A 21,228-nucleotide genomic window follows, 5' to 3' on the forward strand; every position below is an offset into this window, starting at 1 on the left:
AGAGGCAGAGCCCAGCGGGCAGTGAGGGGCAGTCTCAAGGTCCACTGGGGCTGCTCCTCTGTGTGGCAGCAGCTCCAGAGGAGATGGGAAGAGATAGCATCTGAGACCAATGAAGTTCTCGTGGATTCTTTATTCTCCTTTTCCACACAGGAAGCCAAGTTCTGTAGGTACATAAGATGATTGGGTGAAAGTAAATAAATTAAAAAAAAAAAAAATAGGATGCCATGAACAGAATTCAACCAAAATCACAATTTTAAGAGATAATATTAATAATAATAAAAGAATTGCAACCTACTGTACAAAGAGATTGTTCAGATAACCTGTGTGTCCATTTAATATTATAGGCACACTATTGATGCAAAAGAAGCATGTATCCAATGAGTTTCCACAAGGCGTGCTTGAGCTCCTGGTTCCTCATGCTGTAGATGAGGGGGTTCAGTGCTGGAGGCACCACCGAGTACAGAAATGACACCACCATGTCCAGGGATGAGGAAGAGATGGAGGGGGGCTTCAGGTAGGCAACCAAGGCAGTGCTGAGAGTCAGAGACACCACAGATAGGTGAGGGAGGCACGTGGAAAAGGCTTTGTGCCGGCCCTGCTCAGAGGGCATCCTCAGCACTGCCCTGAAGATCTGCACATACGAGAAAACAATGAAAACAAAACAACCACAGCCCAAAGAAACACTAAACACAAGTGCCCCAACTTCCCTGAGGTAGGCATCTGAGCAGGAGAACTTGATGATGTGGGGGACTTCACAGAAGAACTGGTCCACAGCATTGCCTCGACAGAGGGGCAGGGAAAATGTGTTGGCCGTGTGCAGGACAGCATTGAGAAAGCCACTGCCCCAGGCAGCTGCTGCCATGGTGGCACAAGCTCTGCTGCCCAGGAGCCTCCCGTAGTGCAGGGGCTTGCAGATGGCAACGTAGCGGTCATAGGCCATGATAGTGAGAAGAGAATACTCTGCTCCAATGAAGAATACGAAAAAGAGGACTTGAGCAGCACAGCCTTGATAAGAGATGGCCCTGGTGTCCCAGAGGGCATTGTCCATGGCTTTGGGCAGAGTGGTGGAGATGCAGCCCAGGTCGAGGAGAGCGAGGTTGAGGAGGAAGAAGTACATGGGGGTGTGGAGGTGGTGGTGGCAGGCTACGGCGCTGAGGATGAGGCCGTTGCCCAGGAGGGCAGCCAGGTAGATGCCCAGGAAGATCCCAAAGTGCAGGAGCTGCAGTTCGCGTGTGTCTGTGAATGCCAGCAGGAGGAACTCACTGACAGAGCTGCTGTTGGGCATTTGCTGGTTCTGGACATGGACACTGCCAAATGAGAAAAAAATAAATAAATAAATAGAGAGTGTTACGAGTAATGTCTCTGAGCAAAACTGAGAAAATTCACAATTAAAGCCTTACATTCCCTGTTTCCAAGAAGACCTTTGCCTATATCCCTGTCTGGAGCCCTGCTTTGTGCTTGCTGAGTGTCCACTGCAGCTTCCTCTGCCCAGCAGCTCCCAGTGAGCCTGCTCTGCTCCATTCGAGGTTCCAAGAGGGAAGGTTCCTGGGCAGTGGCTCCCTCTGCTGAGTGAGGGGTGTTTGGCTGTGTGCCTCTGTGTGTTTTCTGTGTTCAATACCCAGGAGACAAACTCAGCAGATGGATCGTGCATGTCTGGCCGGAGAGAAAAGGGAGCATCCCCTCCTGCTTCACCCGCCATGCACAGCACTCCCTGTCAGAATCAGACACCACCAGCTGCCACGCTGGGCAAGGGAGAGAAGCAGGCATGGGCAGGCAGGGCAGACCCAACCCAGTGCAGAGGCTGTGGTGTTGGTAAGGTAGAGCCTGTCCTCACAGCCCTGTGCCATCTGCCCTGCACAGACAGCAGAGGGACAAGAGCTCTGGAGTGGAAGAAGAGTTTGGAATATGCTCCTTGTCATATGGTAGGAATTTGGGAGTAAGACCTCTGTGGAGCCAGGAGCTGGACTCGATGATCCTTGTGGGTCCCTTCCAACTTGGGATATTCTATGATTGTGTGATTCTGTGCCTTCTTCCATGGAGGAAGGTGGAGGGGGCCTGCAGCAAATGTGTCTACTGACACAGAGTTTTAGGGTTCAGACACCCCATATTCTCAGCCCCCCATATTATACAAGCCATGACAGAAGCTCTGAGGGGAAGAGAGGAGACCAGGGGCTGCTGCAAGGAAGGTGCCTGCACTGCAGGGGAAGGCAGGGAGGGAGCAGCTCCCTCTCGCTGCCTGCCCATGTCCCTGCTGCCTGCAGTTGTCCCTGCCAGCAGCTCTTTCTCTGTCCCCACGGCTCCTCCTGTCCATGATCACAGCCCCCATCCCACCTGCCGTGTGCCCAGCTCTGCCCTGCAGAAACCTCCTGGGGATGGGGACAGCTCCGGGGACATCTCCCTGTCTGCAGCTCCTAAAGAACAGCTCAGAAAAGCCCTGGTGCAGTCTGTAAGCAGAGAGAAGGGAAGGGATATTTTGAGGATCTTCACTAACGTGTTCATGTCTCCGTTCAGTGCAATAGGAAGCTCAGTCACTTGTGCAAATCCAACTACACCGTTAACATAGAGCTGACACCACTATCAGGGCAGGAAGAGGCAGGCAGAGAGTAAAGAAAGTGCCTTTTCTTTGCAGGCAGCCCCTGCCCTTCCCTTCCTACGCCCAAGCCCCTGGGCTCCCTGGGCAGGCTGAGTGCTGAGCGTGGCAAGCAGCAGAGGCCCTGCCCTGGCACACAGCCCCTGGGGCACAGCAGGGACCCTGCTCTGCACCACAGCCCTGGCCACCCCTGCCTGCACCAACAGCTTCTCCATTGCCCACCAATTGCAGCTGCATTGCCCTCCACCCAGAGACTTACCGGGTTCAGGGCTGGGAAGTGTTCTCCCCCAGTGAGCTCTGTGCATCCTGCCACTTCTGCCTGCCTTTAAGCACTCTGTCTCTGCAGGCAGTGCCCCCAGCCCTGCTGCGCTGTGCAGAGGAGCTGCTCCTGGGCACAGCTGTCTCTCTGCACCAGGGCCCTCTTGCCACGAGCTCTCTCTGTCCCACGAGCCCGGCCCAGCTCAGCAGCACAGCACCAGCCCAAGGCACTGCAATCACCCCTCTGGGGGCTTGGCTGATGAGCCCACAAACCTCAGGCACTCAGAGACAGTTGAAGACATCTCTCCTGAAGTGCAAGTCAGAGGCAAGTTTCCTGCAGTGTCCCCCTGAGGGCCAGCACTGACACAGCCTCCCTTGGAGCTCGTTAGAGCAGAACCCTGGAGGCAGTGAGGACAAGGAGACAAAGGCAGTGTGAAGGTGACACTGATGTGGAGGAAAACTGGATGTGTGTCACCAATCACAAGGGCCAGACCTTGACTCCCAACTCAAGGAAGGGAGATCCTTACCAGTCACACCTTGCTCAGGACTCTTTGTGGGGCAGTAGGAGATGGGGATGTGCATGGCCAAGTGCAGGAGAATGGTACGACCCCTGCCTGCTTCATGGGTGCAGGTGAGGAGGCAGTGAGGCCCTGGTGCTTTAACAATAAGCTGTCTCTTCATAGGCCTCAGTAGCAGAGACAACAGCCATACCTGTGGACACAAAGACCTGGGTCCTGTTGGGACTTTCAGCCAATCCACAGCCCTCTATCCTGTGTAAACCTGTCTCTTAAAAGGACTCCCATACCTGTACATCGTTCACTGCTGGCTGCAGACATTGTCTGTGTGGTGTCACAGCAGATCTGAGCTGAGTCTGATAACTCAGATCTTCTTGGTGGTCATGCTCCTCGTAAGACAGCTCTGTAGGAAGCTGGCCTGGTTCCTCGTGACCAGGCACCACTGCTCATATGGCATCCCTCGTGGTGCCCAGGCTGTCCTCCTGCTGGACATTACTCACTCAGCAGTGTCCCAGTCTGACCTGATGTGTGGGGTTTCTCTCCCTCTGGTACAGGTCTGGGCTCTTCTCCATGTTAAAGTCAAAAGTTTTCTTAAGTCAGAATCCCGCAGATTCTCAAGGTTCACCCACAGTGATGCTCCATTCTATCAGCTGTTAATGTCAGCAGGCAGACAGTTCAACCTTTGTGTAATTGTGCTATATCTGACCAGACAGCAGCAGCAGCAAGGGTTCCAGGGAAATTTGGATAATTCAGGACTAACCATCTGAATGGAATTGCAGCAGTCACAGAAGGTAGGGGATGGAAGGCTGTCAGGTTCCACATTTGCTGTGCTTTTTTCTCATGCATGCTGTCAGTTTGTCTGGAACTGTTTCCTGCATGTTATGGGGCTGTGCAGGTCAATATTAGAAGGGGCCAAGCCCATCTGGAGCACAATCCATCTATTACTGTCAAAGAAAATTAAAAATATAAAATAAAATGAAATAAAATAAAATAAGATAAAAATGATATAAATAGTTTAAATGAAGGAGGATTAGGGAGAATCATAATGCTTTATTGAATTTTGGGGGAAAACCCAGTGACAAGGGATGAGGTAAAGGCTGAGACAATTAATGCCTTCTTTGCCTCTGTTACTAGCAGCAAGACCAGTTGTTCCACTGGATATTTCTTCTTCCTTGTAGCCAGTGCCAACCATCCATGGTGCACTTTGTGGCAGTTTTTTCTCTCCTGCTCTTTCCTGCGACCAAAGGAAGCTGCATCTGGTAGGAAACCGCTCCTGAAGTAGGCATCCCAACCCAGCAGGCTCCTTGCGTCCTCTCAGCCAACCAGACACAAGTCACCTCAGCAGCAGCTTCCAAGCCAGGGGCCTGCTGCTGGCCTTGCAGCTTCTTGGCTACACACAGCCAAGCCTTGTGCCTGCTGCTGCTGTGCAGTCCTGGACTCAAGCAGAAGGGACAGGACAACCCATCGTGGGGCCTTCTTTCTGTTTGGGTCCTCCTGGGTCTGGAGGCAGAGGGGATCCCCCAGTCAGCATGCCAAGCAGGTGACTTCTGCTGGCCTAGCAGGGCCACTGCCAGATGTCAGCCCAAAAGTACATATCCCAGGTCTATGTCAAGGCTGACCTGACACCTCCAGACACAAGTGACCTCACAGTCCCTCTGTGTGACACGTTCCTGCTGCTGCCCTATCAAGTGCAGAGACAGAAGTGACCTCACAGTCCCTGCCACAGTCACATTCCTCCTGCTGGGGCAGGAGATCCTGAGGCAGAGCTGAGCTTTCTCTAGCCCCCTTGGTATCTCTTTTTACTTTCTGGGTTAGAGATTAAGCAAAGATTTAGTGGGAGTGTTTGGTGTTCTGCTTGTGCTGTCAGCTCTGTGGTTAAGGTATGGACAAGCTCTGTGGTTTACGGGTGTTTTTTGTCTATCAATGAATCTAGGGTTAAATAAGACATTTTAATGTATGTGTTAAGTGAAACGATTACCGTTATCAAGAGAGAAAATTGATTTCTTTCAGTTTGTTGTAGTAGCATTTAGGTTTATTTAGCGTTAAATTTACTAGCTCAAGTAAAGTAAGGGCCATATATGGCTGTTTTAAGTCAGTCTTACTGCACTACCGGCGTTGCATGAATGCTCTTACCTCTATGAAATCATTAATTTCTGCTGGCCATGCTCCTCTTACCACCCCAAAATCTCATATGTCTCTTGTTCAAGCTGCTCCTGACCTCCCCATATCTTACTGGGATCAGCTTTCTGATGGCATTTACCATCTCAGTGTATCTGTCTCACCTCTATTGGCTCCTCCATTCCAGAGAAGGAAGTGGCATTGTAGACAGGAGGGAAAAGGACACAAAGATCTTTTGGTGCTTCCTGTACAATGTGCCCATCAGCTCTGCACCTCCACAAAATCACAGTTCCTACTTACAAGTTTTGTTTCCCAAATGGCTTCTCTGGATCAAGGGCTGCTTTTCCCAGGCCCTCTCACAAGTTTCAGTTTCAGATGTGGAGGGATGGGATAAGGAAAGCCAAGGCATAGATGGAACTGAGCTTAGCAGAGGATGAAAAGCATAACAGGAAGAGATTCTATAGGTACTTTGCTCAGAAAAGAAAGGCCAAGGAGAGTGTACCCCCTCTGAGGGATGAGAAGGGTGAACTGGTAATGACAGACATGGAGAAGGCTGAGGGACTCAACAACATCTTTGCCTCAGTCTTCCCTGCCAGTCAGGCTTCCCAAGTCTTTCGCTTCCCTGAACCCATCGATGCAGGCTGGGGGGCAAAGTCCCTCCTGCTCTAAGTAAAGAGGAGGTCTGAGTTCACCTGAAGAAACTGAGCACATGCAAGTCTATGGGGCTTGGTGACATGCATCCCAGGGTCCTGAGGTCCTCAGCAGGTGAAATCCCTGCTGACTGGAAGAGGGAAACATCACTCCCATTTTTAAAAAGGGTAGAAATGAGAACCCTTGTAACTATTGAATGGTGAGCCTCACCTCTGTGCCTGGCAAGATCATGGAAAAGATCCTCCTGGAATCAATGTCAAGACACATGCAAGACAAAGAGGTGATCTCAGACAGCCAGCATGGCTTCACCAAAGGGTAAATCTTGCCTGACCAATGTGATGGCTTTCTACAATGGAGTGATCACATCAGACAACAAGAGAAGACTAGCCTATGTCAATCTACTTGGACTTCTGTAAGACCATTGACACTGTCCCACATGACATCCTGGTCTCCAAATTAGAGAGATACACATTTGATGGGTGAACCATTCAGTGGATAAGGAGTTGGCCTGAAGGTCACATCCAGAGAGTGGTGCTCAGTCGCTCTACGTCCAAGTGGAGGCTGGTGACAAGTGTTGTACCTCAGGATCTGTCCTGGGACTGGTGCTGTTTAATATCTTTATCTATGACAGACAATGAGATCAACAGTAAGACAGTGAGACAGTACATTCTGCGCTTGTAGCCCAGAAAGCCAACTGCATCCTGGGCTTCATAAGCAGAGGAGTGGCCAGCAGGTAGAGGGAAGTTAATTCTGCTTCTACTCCTTGTACTCTGTCTGCCCTTGTGAGGCCCCACTTGAAGTGATGCATCCAGGACTGGGCCCCCAGCACAAGGATGTGAATCTGTTAGAATAGGTCCAGAAGAGGGCCACAAAGATGATCAAGGGGCTGGGGCATGTCTCCTGTGAAGAAAGATTAAGAGAGCTGAGGCTGTTCAGCCTGGAGAAAAGAAGGCTCCAGGGTGACCTCTTTGTGGCCTTTCAGTACTTCAAGGGGGAGTATAAAAAGATGGAGAGTGACTCTTTGCTCAATCAGATAATGACAGGACAAGGGAGAATGGTTCTAAGCTAAATGAGGGCAGATTCAGATTAGAAGTTAGGAGAAAATTCTTCATTCAGAGGGAAGTGAGGCACTGGAACAGGTTGCCCAGAGAAGCTGTGGATGCCCCATCCCTGTGTTGCCTTCAGGGGGCAGTGGCGACCTGGTTCAGGAATGGCACGGCGACCAACCCCAGGCCGCTCGGTCCATCGGCTCACAGACACCAATGTGGTGGATGGCAAATGGCGTTTATTGTCGAGTCACATGGGCTTATATACCCGAGGCCCACAGCGTCACTTCCGCTTGCTTACATCACAGGCCACACGCTACTGTCCATCAAGGGAGGGGCTCCACCTTTCCGTACATCGCGACATCTTCCGGCCGCCAGACCCTAACTACCCACATTTCCCCCCTCCCTATGCACAACCAAATTAGCTAAAATATAACAATCGTAAGACGTAGACCTCATAACTTAACTAAAAAACATACGGCACAATAACCAGGAGAAAACTAAGAGGTAACTGGTAACCCTGAGTAAATACACTCTTAAAGTAGTTGTTGGTGTTCTACCAACATAATGTTAACTTTCTCTAACCAACTTTTAACAAACAACACAAGCATAGTTAGTATACAAGGTCCAAAGATAAGATCACACAAACGCATTGCAGCCCCCCACCCACGGAGGCCGCTTCGCTGGTGTCTGGATTCTGCCAGTGTGGAACTCTCAGGCTTAGACAGGACGCTTGCTGACTTATTGTCTTCTCATGTCGCCAGGGTATACAGATTACGGGGGTGCCCGATGATCCGTTCCTGTGAACAGAAACTCAGTTTTCATTAGTTTTGTTCTGAAGTTGGGGCGTCGGCTGTTTGGAGCTTCTCTGGACGCACGAGTTGCCATACCTTCGTGGGCCCTCAGGCCCTGGACTTGCGCCTGGGGGGTGATCGCTGTTGGGTCCGTACCCATTAGCCACTGCAGGCTAGAGCCATACAGTGTGCGATCCGTCCCAGTTACTTGGGCCAGTTGTCTCATACAGTTGTCCCCCCATTCTCGTTTAAAAATGATCATCCCACCCCCGTCAAAGATCAGTCTACAAGTTTGTTTTATATCAAACGGGAGCATGTCATCTCCCCTGAAAACACCATCTATGAGGGTGGAGACCATTGCAGAATGAAGCCCTTTATCCACAATGGCTTTAACAATCGCTTGTACATCCTTAGGGTTTGTTGGTGAGTGAACCCTCTGCCCCCCGTCTGTCACCCAGACCAGGAACGCTAGCATGGCAGATAGAGCCAAGATGGTGCACGCAATCTTAATTTTCCTCCAATCTGTGAGAGGAATTTCTCTGCCTCGCGGTGCAGCTTTATTTCGGATGGGGATATTTTTGCTATCTGTCCCCATTTCCTCCTCCGAATTTGAATCGGTATCTGATCCGGAGTCAGAGCTTGACTGACTGGTCACCTCCGAGTCCCGGTACCCTCCCATCGAGTTCCGGCCCTGCCCCACACCCCTGCGGTCGGGCCGCTCCCTGCCTCGTGGCTCGCCCCGCCGCCATCTCAGCGAGGCGTCTGTGCCACTAGAGCGTTTTCTCGGATGGCCGTCCCGATCGGCTCTCTGCCCCTCTCTCACGCTTCTACCTCCTCCCCGGTCGTCCCCGCAACCGTTCTCTTTTTCGCATTTCCACGTGTTAGTAAAACCTAACACTTCATCCCCGTTCCCGCCGGAGGCTTCTTCACCCGACTCTTCGTCTTCTAGTTCAGCACCGTACTGGGGCGCACATGGCCGTGGTTTCTCCCAGATTTCCCCAGGCTCTGGTTCCCCACCGGCACCCCTGGCTTCCTCAGCCGAGCCACCCCACAGCTTCCACAACTTTGATACGACCTTCACAAGGGTTTCCATCTTCCTTGTTGGTCCGGGAGCTTCCTCCCCGCCGGGCTGGTCCCGCCGCTCCGGCCGCCGTTCACCCGAATCCAGGAGCTTTCCCGGGTTTCGGCACCACTTGTTGCCTTCAGGGGGCAGTGGCGACCTGGTTCAGGAACGGCACGGCGACCAACCCCAGGCCGCTCGGTCCATCGGCTCACAGACACCAATGTGGTGGATGGCAAATGGCGTTTATTGTCGAGTCACATGGGCTTATATACCCGAGGCCCACAGCGTCACTTCCGCTTGCTTACATCACAGGCCACACGCTACTGTCCATCAAGGGAGGGGCTCCACCTTTCCGTACATCGCGACATCTTCCGGCCGCCAGACCCTAACTACCCACATCCCTGGAGCTGATCAAGGTCATGGGCCCATCGGGCTATAAATAATTCACCTTTATGCTGCCAATCCAGGTCCACCTGAGCTACTTAGCAGCCTGATCTACCTGCTGGTGGTTTGATCTAATTCAGTAGCCCGATTCTTGGGCACATGAGCATCTACGTGGCGTACCTTTACAGCCAGGGTCTCTACCCGAGCAGCAATATCTTGCCACAATGCAGCAGCCCAGATGGGTTTGCCCCTACGCTGCCAGTTGTTTTGCTTCCATTGCTGTAATCATCCCCACAGGGCATTTGCTACCATCCATGAGTTGGTGTAGAGATAGAGAACTGGCCGTTTTTCTCGTTCAGCAATGTCTAAAGCCAGCTGAATGGCCTTCACTTCTGCAAACTGACTCAATTCACCTTCTCCCTCAGCAGCTTCTGCAACTCGTCGTGTAGGACTCCATACAGCAGCCTTCCATCTCCGATGCTTCCCCACAATACAACAGGACCCATCAGTGAACAGGGCATATTTCTTCTCATTCTCTGGTAACTGGTTGTACAGTGGGGCTTCTTCAGCACGACCCTCCTCCTCTGATGATGATGATATCCCTTTTGGGTCCTTGCCATATCCTCTTCTAAGATAGTCTATGCCAAGGATACATGGAGCATCTGGGCCAGTCACAATGCGGTGCTTTTCCCACTCATTCCCAGTCAGACTCACTTCAGCCTCCAATACAGTCAACTGCTGAGATCCTCCTGTCACTCCACAAATATAGATGGGCTCTGGTCCTTTATAGCTCGATGGCATTAGAGTACATTGTGCACCGGTGTCTACTAAAGCCTTATACTTCTGTGCGCATGATGTGCCAGGCCATCGAATCCACACAGTCCAATAAACTCGATTGTCCCTTTCCTCCCCCTGGCTGGAGGCAGGGCCCCCCTAATCCTGGTCAGAATCTTCTTCGTTTCTGTGTTTGAAGGACTGTCTGCTGGAAGTTGGAGCAGCAAACTTTTCGGAGAATCCCTTTTTCCTGATTGTTTTCTTTTGCAACTCACGTACCCATGCCTCTAGGGTCGCGGTAGATTTTCCATCCCATTTTCTCATGTCCTCTCCATGGTCTCGTAAGTAAAACCACAGGGTGGCACGGGGTGAGTACCCACCATGTCATCTTCCTTGTGTGGATGAACGCCTACCCCTTATAGTTGAGACACTGCTTTGTACAGGTGCAGAGGAGAATAATCTCTCTTCAAGTTGGTGGAACTCTTCAGAAAGTTTCTCCACAGCTGAGACTCAGGCCTGTAAGGAAGTGGAGAGACTTTCTTCGTACTGCCGAAGTTGTTTAGCTACTTCATCCACTGTGGGTTCCTCATCCTCTTTCCAGGCCATTATTGCCAATGAGCTGGCATATGATGATGGTGCACTCCGTACAAACTTCTGCCACATGGGTCGTGTACACCTGACTTCATCTGGATCTTTGGATGTTTGTCTGAGGTCTGGATCCTCATAAATCACTTCCCGTATGGCTAATTCCCTCAGGTACTGGATTCCCTTCTCCATAGTGGTCCACTTGCCTGGTAGACATAAAAGTTCTTCCTTGAAGGGATACCTTTCCCTCACAGCTGAGAGGAGACGCCTCCAGAGGCTGGTGGATTGTGCTCCATCTGCAATTGCTTTGTCAATGCCGGCGTCTCGAGCAAGGGATCCCAGCCGCTTGGCTTCCCTGCCGTCTAATTCCACACGATTGGCTCCAGAGTCCCAGCACCGGAGCAGCCAGGTGACAAGCTGCTCACCTATACAGCGACCAAAATCTTTTCGCACATCTCGTAGCTCGCGCTCGTTTAGGCTTCGGGTAGTTACTGTTGATTTTTCGACATCCTCATCTTCCTCCTCCTGAATCCTTGATGGCCCAGCGTCGTCGTCATCTTCGTCATCTCTATACTTAGATTTGGCAGAAGCCTTACCTGGATTGGCAGAAGACTCTCTGCGTTCTAAACGACCTGAATCTCTATACCATTTTTTCACCTTCTCTACAGGGGCAGCTTGCACTGCTACTGCTCGTTTCTCTGACTTTGTTACAGGGTCTGCCACAGGGGTTGGAATACCCTCTGCGGGGGCAGCTTGCACTGCTACTGCTCGTTTCTCTGACCCCGTTACAGGGGTTTTAATACCCTCTGTAGGGTCAACTTGCACTGCTACAGCTCATTTCTCTGACCCCGTTACAGGGGTTGGAATACCCTCTGTAGGGTCAACTTGCACTGCTACAGATTGTTTCTCTGACACGGCCACAGGAGCTGGAGCGTCTGCAGGAGCTGGGATTGGAGTAGCGGCAGGAGCTGGAGCTGGAGCGGCTGCAGGAGCTGGAGATGGAGCAGTTGCAGGAGCTGGGATTGGAGTAGCGGCAGGAGCTGGGACTGGAGCGGCTGCAGGAACTGGATCTGGAGCGGCTGCAGGAGCTGGGACTGGAGCGGCTGCAGGAACCGGATCTGGAGCGGCTGCAGGAGCTGGGACTGGAGCGGCTGCAGGAACCGGAGCTGGAGCGGCTGCAGAATCCACCGTAGGGGTCACAGTGGCCGTTGGATCTGTCACAGGGCTTGGAGTGGCCGCAGGGTCTGTCACTAAGTTGATAGCAGTATCAATGGCAGCTCGATAGGCATGAGCCAGGCCCCAGCACGTTACAATGATTTGTGTTACTTTGGAACTGCCAGAATCATGACACCTTTTTTTCAAGCATTCTGCCAGGTTTTGAGGATTTTGCCATTGTTCAGGGGTGAATTTCCAACACACTGGGGGTGCCAACTGCTCTAGATGCCTGCCCATATCCACCCATACTCCCTGGCACCCACAACTATACTGCCTCCGGGCAGATCTCCGGATGAGCTTCCTAAGTAGTTGTTTAACTTTAAGCAGAATCTGAAGTACATTCAGGAGGCAGAACAACAAGACTATGGTGTTCTGAGTATCCCAAGAATATTCAATATCTTGGAGAGCTATTTTGACAAGCTCAGGGGATAAGAGGGTGGTGAAGGAGGAAGGCAGAGTGATCCAGGAGGATACAGGGGTAGTGAAGGAGAAAGGGAGAGTAATCAAGTAAGAAAAAATATCTTCCCCTTTCCCCTCCACAGATTGACTCTCTAATGGAGAAAAACAATAGGTATAATTGCTAATAGTTCCCAAGATACAGTTTCCAAAGTACAGAGTCCACGATGTTACTGAGTATAAATACCAAGTTAGAGTCATGACCAGATATCTTATCGTCTCATAAGCCATTGCTATAACACTCAGTACCATAATGATCTGAAACCAGGGCCCGGAGAGGATAAACAACACTACAGAGAGCAAATACGGAAAATAATGTACTATAATACTCAATTTGGAAAACAGGCGCAGCAGAGTTGAGATTAAAGCAATCAGCATCATGACAGGTGACTATTAAGCAGGTCTAATCCTTACACCAATTTTAGTTTAACACACTCTGATCAGATCTGCCGTTATCTCAACCTTTCGAGCCCCACGTTGGGCGCCAAAAAGACTGTCGTGGTTTAACCCGGCTGGCAGCTAAACACCACGCAGCCGTTCGCTCCCCCTCCCCCTCCCTCTCTGGGACGGGGGAGAGAAATGGAAAGTGAAGCCCGTGAGTTGAGATAAAGACAGTTTAATAAGACAGGAAAATAATAATAACAATAATAATAATAATAATGATACAATGTTGATAATACGAAAGTAATAATAGTATGTACAAACAAGTGATGCACAATGCAATTGCTCACCACTTGCTGACCGATGCCCAGCCTAACCCCGAGCAGTCTGGCCCCCTCCCCCCGGCTAGCCACTCCTATATATTGTTTAGCATGACTTCAGATGGTATGGAATACACCTTTGGCTAGTTTGGGTCACCTGTCCTGGGTCTGTCCCCTCCCAGCTCTTACTGCACCCCCAGCCTGCCCATTGGCAGGACAGAGCAAAAGGCTGAGATGTCCTTGGCTTAGTATAAGCACTGCTGTGCAACAATTAAAGTATCGGGGTGTTATCAGCACTCTTCTCATCCTAAGCCAAAACACAGCATTCCACCAGTTACTAGGAAGAAAATTAATTCTGTGCTAACTGAAACCAGGACAGACCAGCAGGGCTAGGGAGGTGATCGTCCCCCTGTACTCGGCTCTGGTGAGGCCGCACCTCGAGTACTCTGTTCAGTTTTGGGCCCCTCGCTACAAGAAGGACATCGAGGTGCTAAAGCGGGTCCGAAGAAGGGCGACGAAGCTGGTGAGGGGCCTGGAGAACAAGTCCTACAAGGAGCGGCTGAAGGATCTGGGCTTGTTCAGCCTGGAGAAGAGGAGGCTCAGGGGCGACCTTATCACTCTCTACAGATACCTCAAAGGAGGCTGTAGAGAGGTGGGGGTTGGCCTGTTCTCCCACGTGCCTGGTGACAGGACGAGGGGGAATGGGCTTAAGTTGTGCCATGGGAGTTTTAGGTTAGATGTTAGGAAGAACTTCTTTACCGAAACGGTTGTTAGACACTGGAACAGGCTGCCCAGGGAGGTGGTGGAGTCACCATCCCTGGAAGTCTTTAAAAGACGTTTAGATGTAGAGCTTAGGGATATGGTTTAGTGGGGACTGTTAGCGTTAGGTCAGAGGTTGGACTCGATGATCTTGAGGTCTCTTCCAACCTAGAAATTCTGTGATTCTGTGATTCTGTGAAGAGAATGGAAAGCTGCCAGGTTCCACCTCTTCTGTGCTTCCTTCTCATTCATGCTGTCAGTTTGTCTGGAGCTGTGTCCTGAATGTTATGGGGCTGTGCAAGTCAAAATTAGAAGGGCCAAAGCCAAGCTGGAGCTCAATCTGTCTGTGACTCTCAAAGGCAATGAAAAACCATTTATAAAAATACTATAAATAAAGGAGGGTTAAGGAGAACCATCATCCTTTATTAGATATGTGGGAAATCTGGCAAAGATCTCGAGATAACGTAAAGGCTAAGGTACTTAATGCCTTCTTTGCCTCTGACTAGATCAGCGAGACCAGTTGTTCCGCTGGACATTTCTTCCTCCTCAAGGCCATTGACAATATTCCTGGGCACACATTGTGGCAAGTTTTTCTCTCCTGCTCTTTCCTACTACCACAGAAAGCTCCATCAAGGTGGAAAACACTCCTGAAGTAGGCATCCCAACCCAGCAGGCTACTTGCGGCCTCTCAGCCAACCAGACACAAGTCACCTCAGCAGAACCTTCCAAGCCAGGGGCCTGCTGCTGGCCTTGCAGCTTCTTGTGGAGACACAGCCAAGCCTTGTGCCTGTTGCTGTGCAGTCCTGGACTCAAGCAGAAGGGACAGGACAACCCATATGGGGCCTTCTTTTTGCCTGGGTCCTCCTGGGTTTGGAGGCAGAGGGGATCCCCCAGTCAGCATGCCAAGCAGGTGCCTTCTGCTGGCCTAGCAGGACAACTGCCAGATGTCAGCCCAAAAGTGCAGCTCCCAGGGAGAAGTCAAGGGTGACCTGCCACCTCCAGATACAAGTGACCTCCCAGTCCCTTTCTGTGACACGTTCCTGCTGCTGCCCTATCAAGTGCAGAGACAGAAGTGACCTCACAGTCCCTGCCACAGTCACATTCCTGCTGCTGGGGTAGGAGATCCTGAGGTAGAGCTAACCTCTCTCTAGTCCCCTACAGACTGGGACTTACCTTTCTGGTTTAGAGAGTAAACAAAGTTTTAGTTGGAAGGTTTGCTGTTCTGTTTGTGGTGTCAGGTGTTTGGTTAGGGTATGGGCAAGCATTATGGCTTAGGGTTTTGTTTAGGTCTGGGAAGAAGTCTTGGGATAAATAGAGCATTTAATGTTAGTGTTAAGGGCAGGGATTAGGGTGAGCAAGAGAGGAAATGTAAGGGATAGGGGCTACGGGCTGAGTTTTTCTTGAGGTGATATTTTGAGTTCTGCTTTACAATAGTGGATTCCTGTCAGCATGTTGGACTAACGTTTAGGTTGGGGATTATTGTTATTGTTTAAAGGCGTAACAAGACTGAAGTCAGTGTTACAGCAGCATCAATATTGCATGAACCCTCTTACCTCTACAAAGGTAAGCTTCCGAGCTCCTCTTCCCTTCTTCTTCCCTTCCCCAAATCTCACATTTCTCCTGGCCATGCTATTCCTGACCTCCCCTTATCAGTCATCTAACTGGGGTCAGCTTTCTGATGGTTGTCATTATATCAGAGCACTTGTCTCACCTCTGTTGGCTACACTATTCTGTAGTATTAGAATACTCAATACTCTGTTGGCTATTTTTTTCGATTACTCACAAAGCCTCCTGTGGGAATTGCTAGGGCAGATAAATGGAAGCCATGATTACAGAGAGGCAAAGGCACTGTGCTGAGAAAATCACTGTTAATTTTGGTGAATCAGAAAGTGAAGGCCTGACCCCAGCCACTGGGAGGGGAGATCCTGCACCCCCGGCATCCCCATGTCTCACTCTTTCTGGGGTCTGTGGGGTGGGGGTGATGCCCACAATATCATGTGAAGGACAATTGTATGACACCTTCCAGTGTTTGTGAAGGGTTGAAAGGAGGATACACGGCCCCAATGCCATGAGTAAAAGACGTCTCCTTATAAGCCATGGCCAAGGGGACAAAGTTGTCAGTGCTGCTGCAGCCTTCCATTCTTGTCAGAGCCCTCTGCCTTCTCCTCTGCACGCTTTCCTGTGCTGTCTCACACTTCCCTGAAGGCTGCAGACAGACACATTTCTTCCCCCATCCTTGTTCTCACTCTGCTGTTCCCATGATTTCACTGCTGCCTCTCCACTCTCACCAGCTGTTCCTTCAAACACAAGGCCATGGGCTGATCCAAACTCCCTCTGGGTGACCTCTGGACCTACTGCACAAGTGCCAGTGCCTCACCTCCAAGTCAAGAATTTCATCTGACTATCGGATCTAAATCTACCCTCTTGAAGTTTAAAACCATTCCGCTTGTTCTATGATAGAGTCATTGAAATCATAAAAGCACAAATTTGGAAAGGACCTACAAGACCATTTAGTCCAACCTTCCTATCACTAATACTACCCACTAAGCCACTAAGCCATATCTCCTAGCACCTTGTCCTGGTGCTTCTTGAACACTGAGGGTCGGTGATTCCACCACCTCCCTGAGCAGACCATTCCAGTTCCCGACTACTCTTTGAGAGAAAAAGGTTTTCGTGATATCTAATCTAAATCTCCCCTGGCACAACTTGTGGCCATTTCCTCAAGTCCTATCATTAGTTATCTGAGGGAAGAGGCCAACCCCGCCTCATCACAACCTCTCTTCAGGAAGTTGTAGAGTGCAATGAGGTCTCCCCTGAGCTTCCTCTTCGCCAAAGTTAATAATCTCAATTCCTTCAGCCACTCCTCTTAAGACCTGTGCTCCAGCCCCCTCAACAGTTTGGTTTCCCTTCTCTGGACATGTTCCAGGACCTCGATGTCCTTCTTGTAACGAGGGGCCAAAAACTAAACTGTGTATTAGAGGTGCGGCCTCACCAGAGCCAAGTACACGGGGACAATCACTTCCGTAGCCCTACTGGCCACACTGCTTTTATACAAGCCAGGATGCCCTTGGCCTTCTTGGCCACCTGAGCACACAGCTGGCTCATGTTCAGCCGAGCATCCATCAACACTCCCAGGTCCTTTTGCTCTTCACAATCCTCTAGTCACTGTGTCCCAAGCCCATAGCGTTGCATGGAGTCATTGTGGCCAAAGTGCAGGACCCTGCACTTGGCCTTGTTGAACCTCATCCCATTCACCTTAGCTCAGCAATCCAGCCTATCCAGGTCCCTCTGAAGGGCCACCCTACCCTCATGCGGATCGTCACTACCTCCCAACTTGGTGTCATCTGTAGACTTAGTGAGGGTACACTCAATCCCCTCATCTAGGTCATCAAAAAAGACTTTAAACAAGATAGGTCCCAGTACCGACCCATGGGGGACACCACGTGTAACAGGATGCCAGCTGGACTAACCAAAAATCTTGGTTAAAATCTCTGAGGAGAGACATTATGGGCTTCAGAAGGACAGTGTGATTCTGTGTGACAATGGTAGCAGTGTCACAGATAATCATAGAAGCACGGGATCATAGAATGGTTTGGGTTGGAAGGGATCTTAAAGATCCCTTTATTCCAACCATCCTCCTACTAGACCTGGTTGCTCAAAACTCATTCCAACCTCTCTTTGAACACTTCCAGGGATGGGACATTCACAGCTTTTCCAGGAAAGCTGTTCCAGTGCCTCACCATCCTAAGAGGAAAGAATTTCTTCCATATATCTAATTTAAATCTGCCCTCTTCTAGTTTAAAGTAATTTCTCCTTGTCCCATCACTACACTTCTAGACAGACTGCCTCCCCAACTTTCCCGTAGGTCCTCTCTAAGTACTGGAAGGTTGCTCTAAGGTTTCTCCGGTACTAAGTATCACAGAATCACACACAGAATCACAGAATTTCTAGGTTGGAAGAGACCTCAAGATCATCGAGTCCAACCTCTAACCTAACAATAACAGTCCCCACTAAACCATATCCCTAAGCTCTACATCTAAACGTCTAAGTAGTACCAGTTCTCTCAGCACACCTTCATAGCAGAAGTGCTCCAGCCCCTTGATCGTCTTTGTGGCCCTCCTCTGGACCTCTTCAAATAATTCCATGTACTCGAACTGCCGTGTTAAACCACAAAAGTCTTTTTGGCACACGGTGTGGGGCACAAAGGGTTGAGATAAGGACAGATCTTACCACAGAGTGCTAAAGTTAAATTGTTATAAGCATTAGACCAGTTTAATAGTTGCTGATCACAAGGTCGACATTTTGGGTCTCAGGTCTGTTGGGCTTTCATTCAGAAATGAGTTGTATAGCACATTACTTACTGCCTGTGTTCCCATTGTGCTGTTTATCATTTTTGGGTCTGGTTTAAAGATATTTTGCTATGTTGTGTAACACTACCTTATGAGTCTATAAAATTACTGGTCATGTGACAAATCTGTTCTTTGTACTGAGCATTGCCATCACATCCATTCCTCAGGAACCATTACTCAGTAACTTAAGAATTACAGGCTTGACCTTTTTGCTTTAGGGAGCCAATCTAGGAGAGGAAAAGGGAGGGACACCTCCACTTCTTCACCTCCCCCTTCTCCTCCAGGCTAATTACACTACCTCTACAAAGCTTAGAATATCCATGGGATGGTCCTATTGTTATGTCTCCTGAATGTGTTTCAACTGTTGTTTAAGGATAAACAACTCGTGAAGAACGCCCTCCAGAGACCTGCCCCAAGGCCGGAAAGTGAGGAGTAGCAGGGAGTATGAGAAGATCTGGGCAGGCACCTAGAGCAGTGGGCACCTCCAGTGCTTTGGAACTTCCCTTCTGAGCATGTGCAGAATCCTTAAAAACTGCAGAAGTGCTTGAAAAGGAGGGGTTATCACCTTGGCAATGTTATAAGTTAGACCACACAATTTACTGGTCTATTGAAATTATTTTATTAATCAAGTAAGCAGACACAAGCAAAACAGCGCTGGGCGGCTGGGGAGTCTCCGCTCCACCATGGCACACAACTTCCCCTTTCCAGTGTTGCTGTTTTACAGCATTGAAGTTCCGGCTTGTCGAGACCTGTCGACTTGTCGAGACCTGTCGCCTTGTCGACTTGTCGAGAGTTGTTCTGAGGCTGCGCAGTCTGTTGATGGGGGTCGTTATTCTTCCTCCGGTGATCACGCATTGTGCTTGTGTTCAGGTGGGGGCAAAACAAGATGTCTTGCAGTAGATGGGTAGTATCCTACAGAATCTTTGTTTTAACAAGGATGTTTACCCAACCCCCCTTCCCCATTTGTCCCCATGTTACAATGCTGTGAGTTGTGAAACCTTATCTCCTCAGTAGATTCTTTAAATTCTCAAGGACAATGAACAAACCCCTACTAATTTATCACAGGCACAAGGCTTGGCTGTGTCTAGCCAAGAAGCTACAAGGCCAGCAGCAGGGCCCTGGCTTGGAAGGTGCTTCTGAGGTGACTTGCGTCTGGTTGGCTGAGAGGCCGCAAGGAGCCGGCTGGGTTGGGATGCCTACTTCAGGAGTGGTTTCCACCCTGATGGAGCTTTCTTTGGTAGTAGGAAAGAGCAGGAGAAAAAAAAAAAAAAAAGATACAAACCACCCTAAGAGGTGGGCACTGGCCATGAGGAGGAAGAAATGTCCAGGGGAACAACTGGTCTTGCCGCTAGAGACTGAGGTAAAGAAGGCATTAAGTACCTCAGCATTTACCTCATCTCTTGGCACCAGGTTTCCCCTCACATCCAATAATTTATGATGATTCTTAATCCTCTTTAAAGTATTTCTATAAGCAGTGTTTATTGTCTTTGACAGGAATGGATTGATTAAGCTCCAGCTGGGCTTTGGCCCTTCTAACTTTGTCCTGCACAGCCCCATAACATTTAGGACACAGTTGCAGAGAAACTGACAGCATGCATGAGAATGAAGCACAGAAAAAGTAGAATCTGGCAGCCTTCCACGCATTACCATTCTGTGACTGTGTTGCAGTTCCATTCAGCTGGTTACTCCTGTATTATCCAAACGCTGGTTAGTGGAGGACTAGCTAGTGTTAGGTCAGAGGTTGGACTCGATGATCTTGAGGTCTCTTCCAACCTAGACAATTCTGTGTGATTCTGTGTCCCCTGTACCTGCCAATGCTGCTGTCTTGTCAGAGACAGCAAAATCACATGAAGGCTGAACTGTCTGCCTTCAGACAGGAACAGCTGACAGAACACAGCATCAGAGTGTTGGGAGCTTGAGAAACTACAGGATTTTGTCTAAAGAAACCTCTAGACATTTACAAGGAGAAGAGCACAGTCCTGAACGAGAGAGAGAGAGTAACGCCACACATCAGAGCAGACTGGGACACTGCTGAGTACACAGGAGGAGAAGGGCCTGGGCACCACGAGGGATGCCATACAAGCAGTGGTGCCTGCTCAGCAGGAACCAGGCCAACTTCCTACAAAGCTGCCTTCTGAGGAGCATGGCCACCAAGAAGACCTGAGTTACCATACTCAGCTCTGATCCGGTATGACACCACAAGGACAAGTGTCTACAACTAACCAGTAAAGAGGCACAGGTCTGGGATTCTCTAGGCCATCCTGGTTTGGAGAGGAGCAAGGGCTATGGCAAGTCCCAGCAGGACCCAGGTCTTTCTGTCCATGGCTATGGCTGTTGTCTCTGCCACTGAGGCCTATGAGGAGACATCTGATCATTGAAGAACCAGGGCCTCATTGCCTCCTCGCCCCCACCCATGAACCAGGCAGGGGTCGTACCATTCTCCTGCACTTCGCCATGCACATCCCCATCTCCTACTGCCCCACAAAGAGCCCTGAGCAATGTGTGAAGGAAAGGATCTCCCTTCCTAGAGGCCAGGGGTCAAGGCCTGGCCCTTGTGCTTGGTGACACACATCCAGTTTTCCTCCACATCAGTGTCACCTTCACACTGCCTTTGTCTCCTTGTCCTCACTGCCTCCAGGGTTCTGCTCTAACGAGCTCCAAGGGAGGCTGTGTCAGTGCTGGCCCTCAGGGGGACACTGCAGGAAACTTGCCTCTGACTTGGCCTTCTGGAGAGATGTCTTCAATTGTCTCTGAGTGCCTGAGGTTTGTAGGCTCATCAGCAAAGCCCCCAGAGGGGTGATTGCAGTGCCTTGGTCTGGTGCTGTGCTGCTGAGCTGGGCCAGGCTCGTGAGACAGAGAAAACACATTTCAGAAAGTCCCATGAAGCAGAGAGAGAGCTGTGCCCAGGAGCAGCTCCTCTGCACAGAGCAGCAGGGCTAAGGGCTCTGACCACAGCTGGCATGGGGAGAG

General features: G+C 50.2%; 1 protein-coding gene across 1 annotated transcript; it reads right to left on the reverse strand.

Moving 5' to 3' along the window:
* Nucleotides 1-349: 349 nt before the first annotated feature.
* LOC119716221 (olfactory receptor 14C36-like) lies at nucleotides 350-19,113 on the reverse strand. Its single transcript, XM_072029679.1, has 3 exons — nucleotides 18,981-19,113; nucleotides 17,215-17,289; nucleotides 350-960 (listed from the first exon to the last, which is right to left on the reverse strand). Exons 1-3 carry the CDS (start codon nucleotides 19,111-19,113, stop codon nucleotides 350-352), a joined length of 819 nt encoding a protein of 272 aa, XP_071885780.1.
* Nucleotides 19,114-21,228: the final 2,115 nt, after the last annotated feature.

The sequence above is a fragment of the Anas platyrhynchos genome, chromosome 31, assembly GCF_047663525.1.
Source record: "Anas platyrhynchos isolate ZD024472 breed Pekin duck chromosome 31, IASCAAS_PekinDuck_T2T, whole genome shotgun sequence".
Taxonomy (NCBI): domain Eukaryota; kingdom Metazoa; phylum Chordata; class Aves; order Anseriformes; family Anatidae; genus Anas; species Anas platyrhynchos.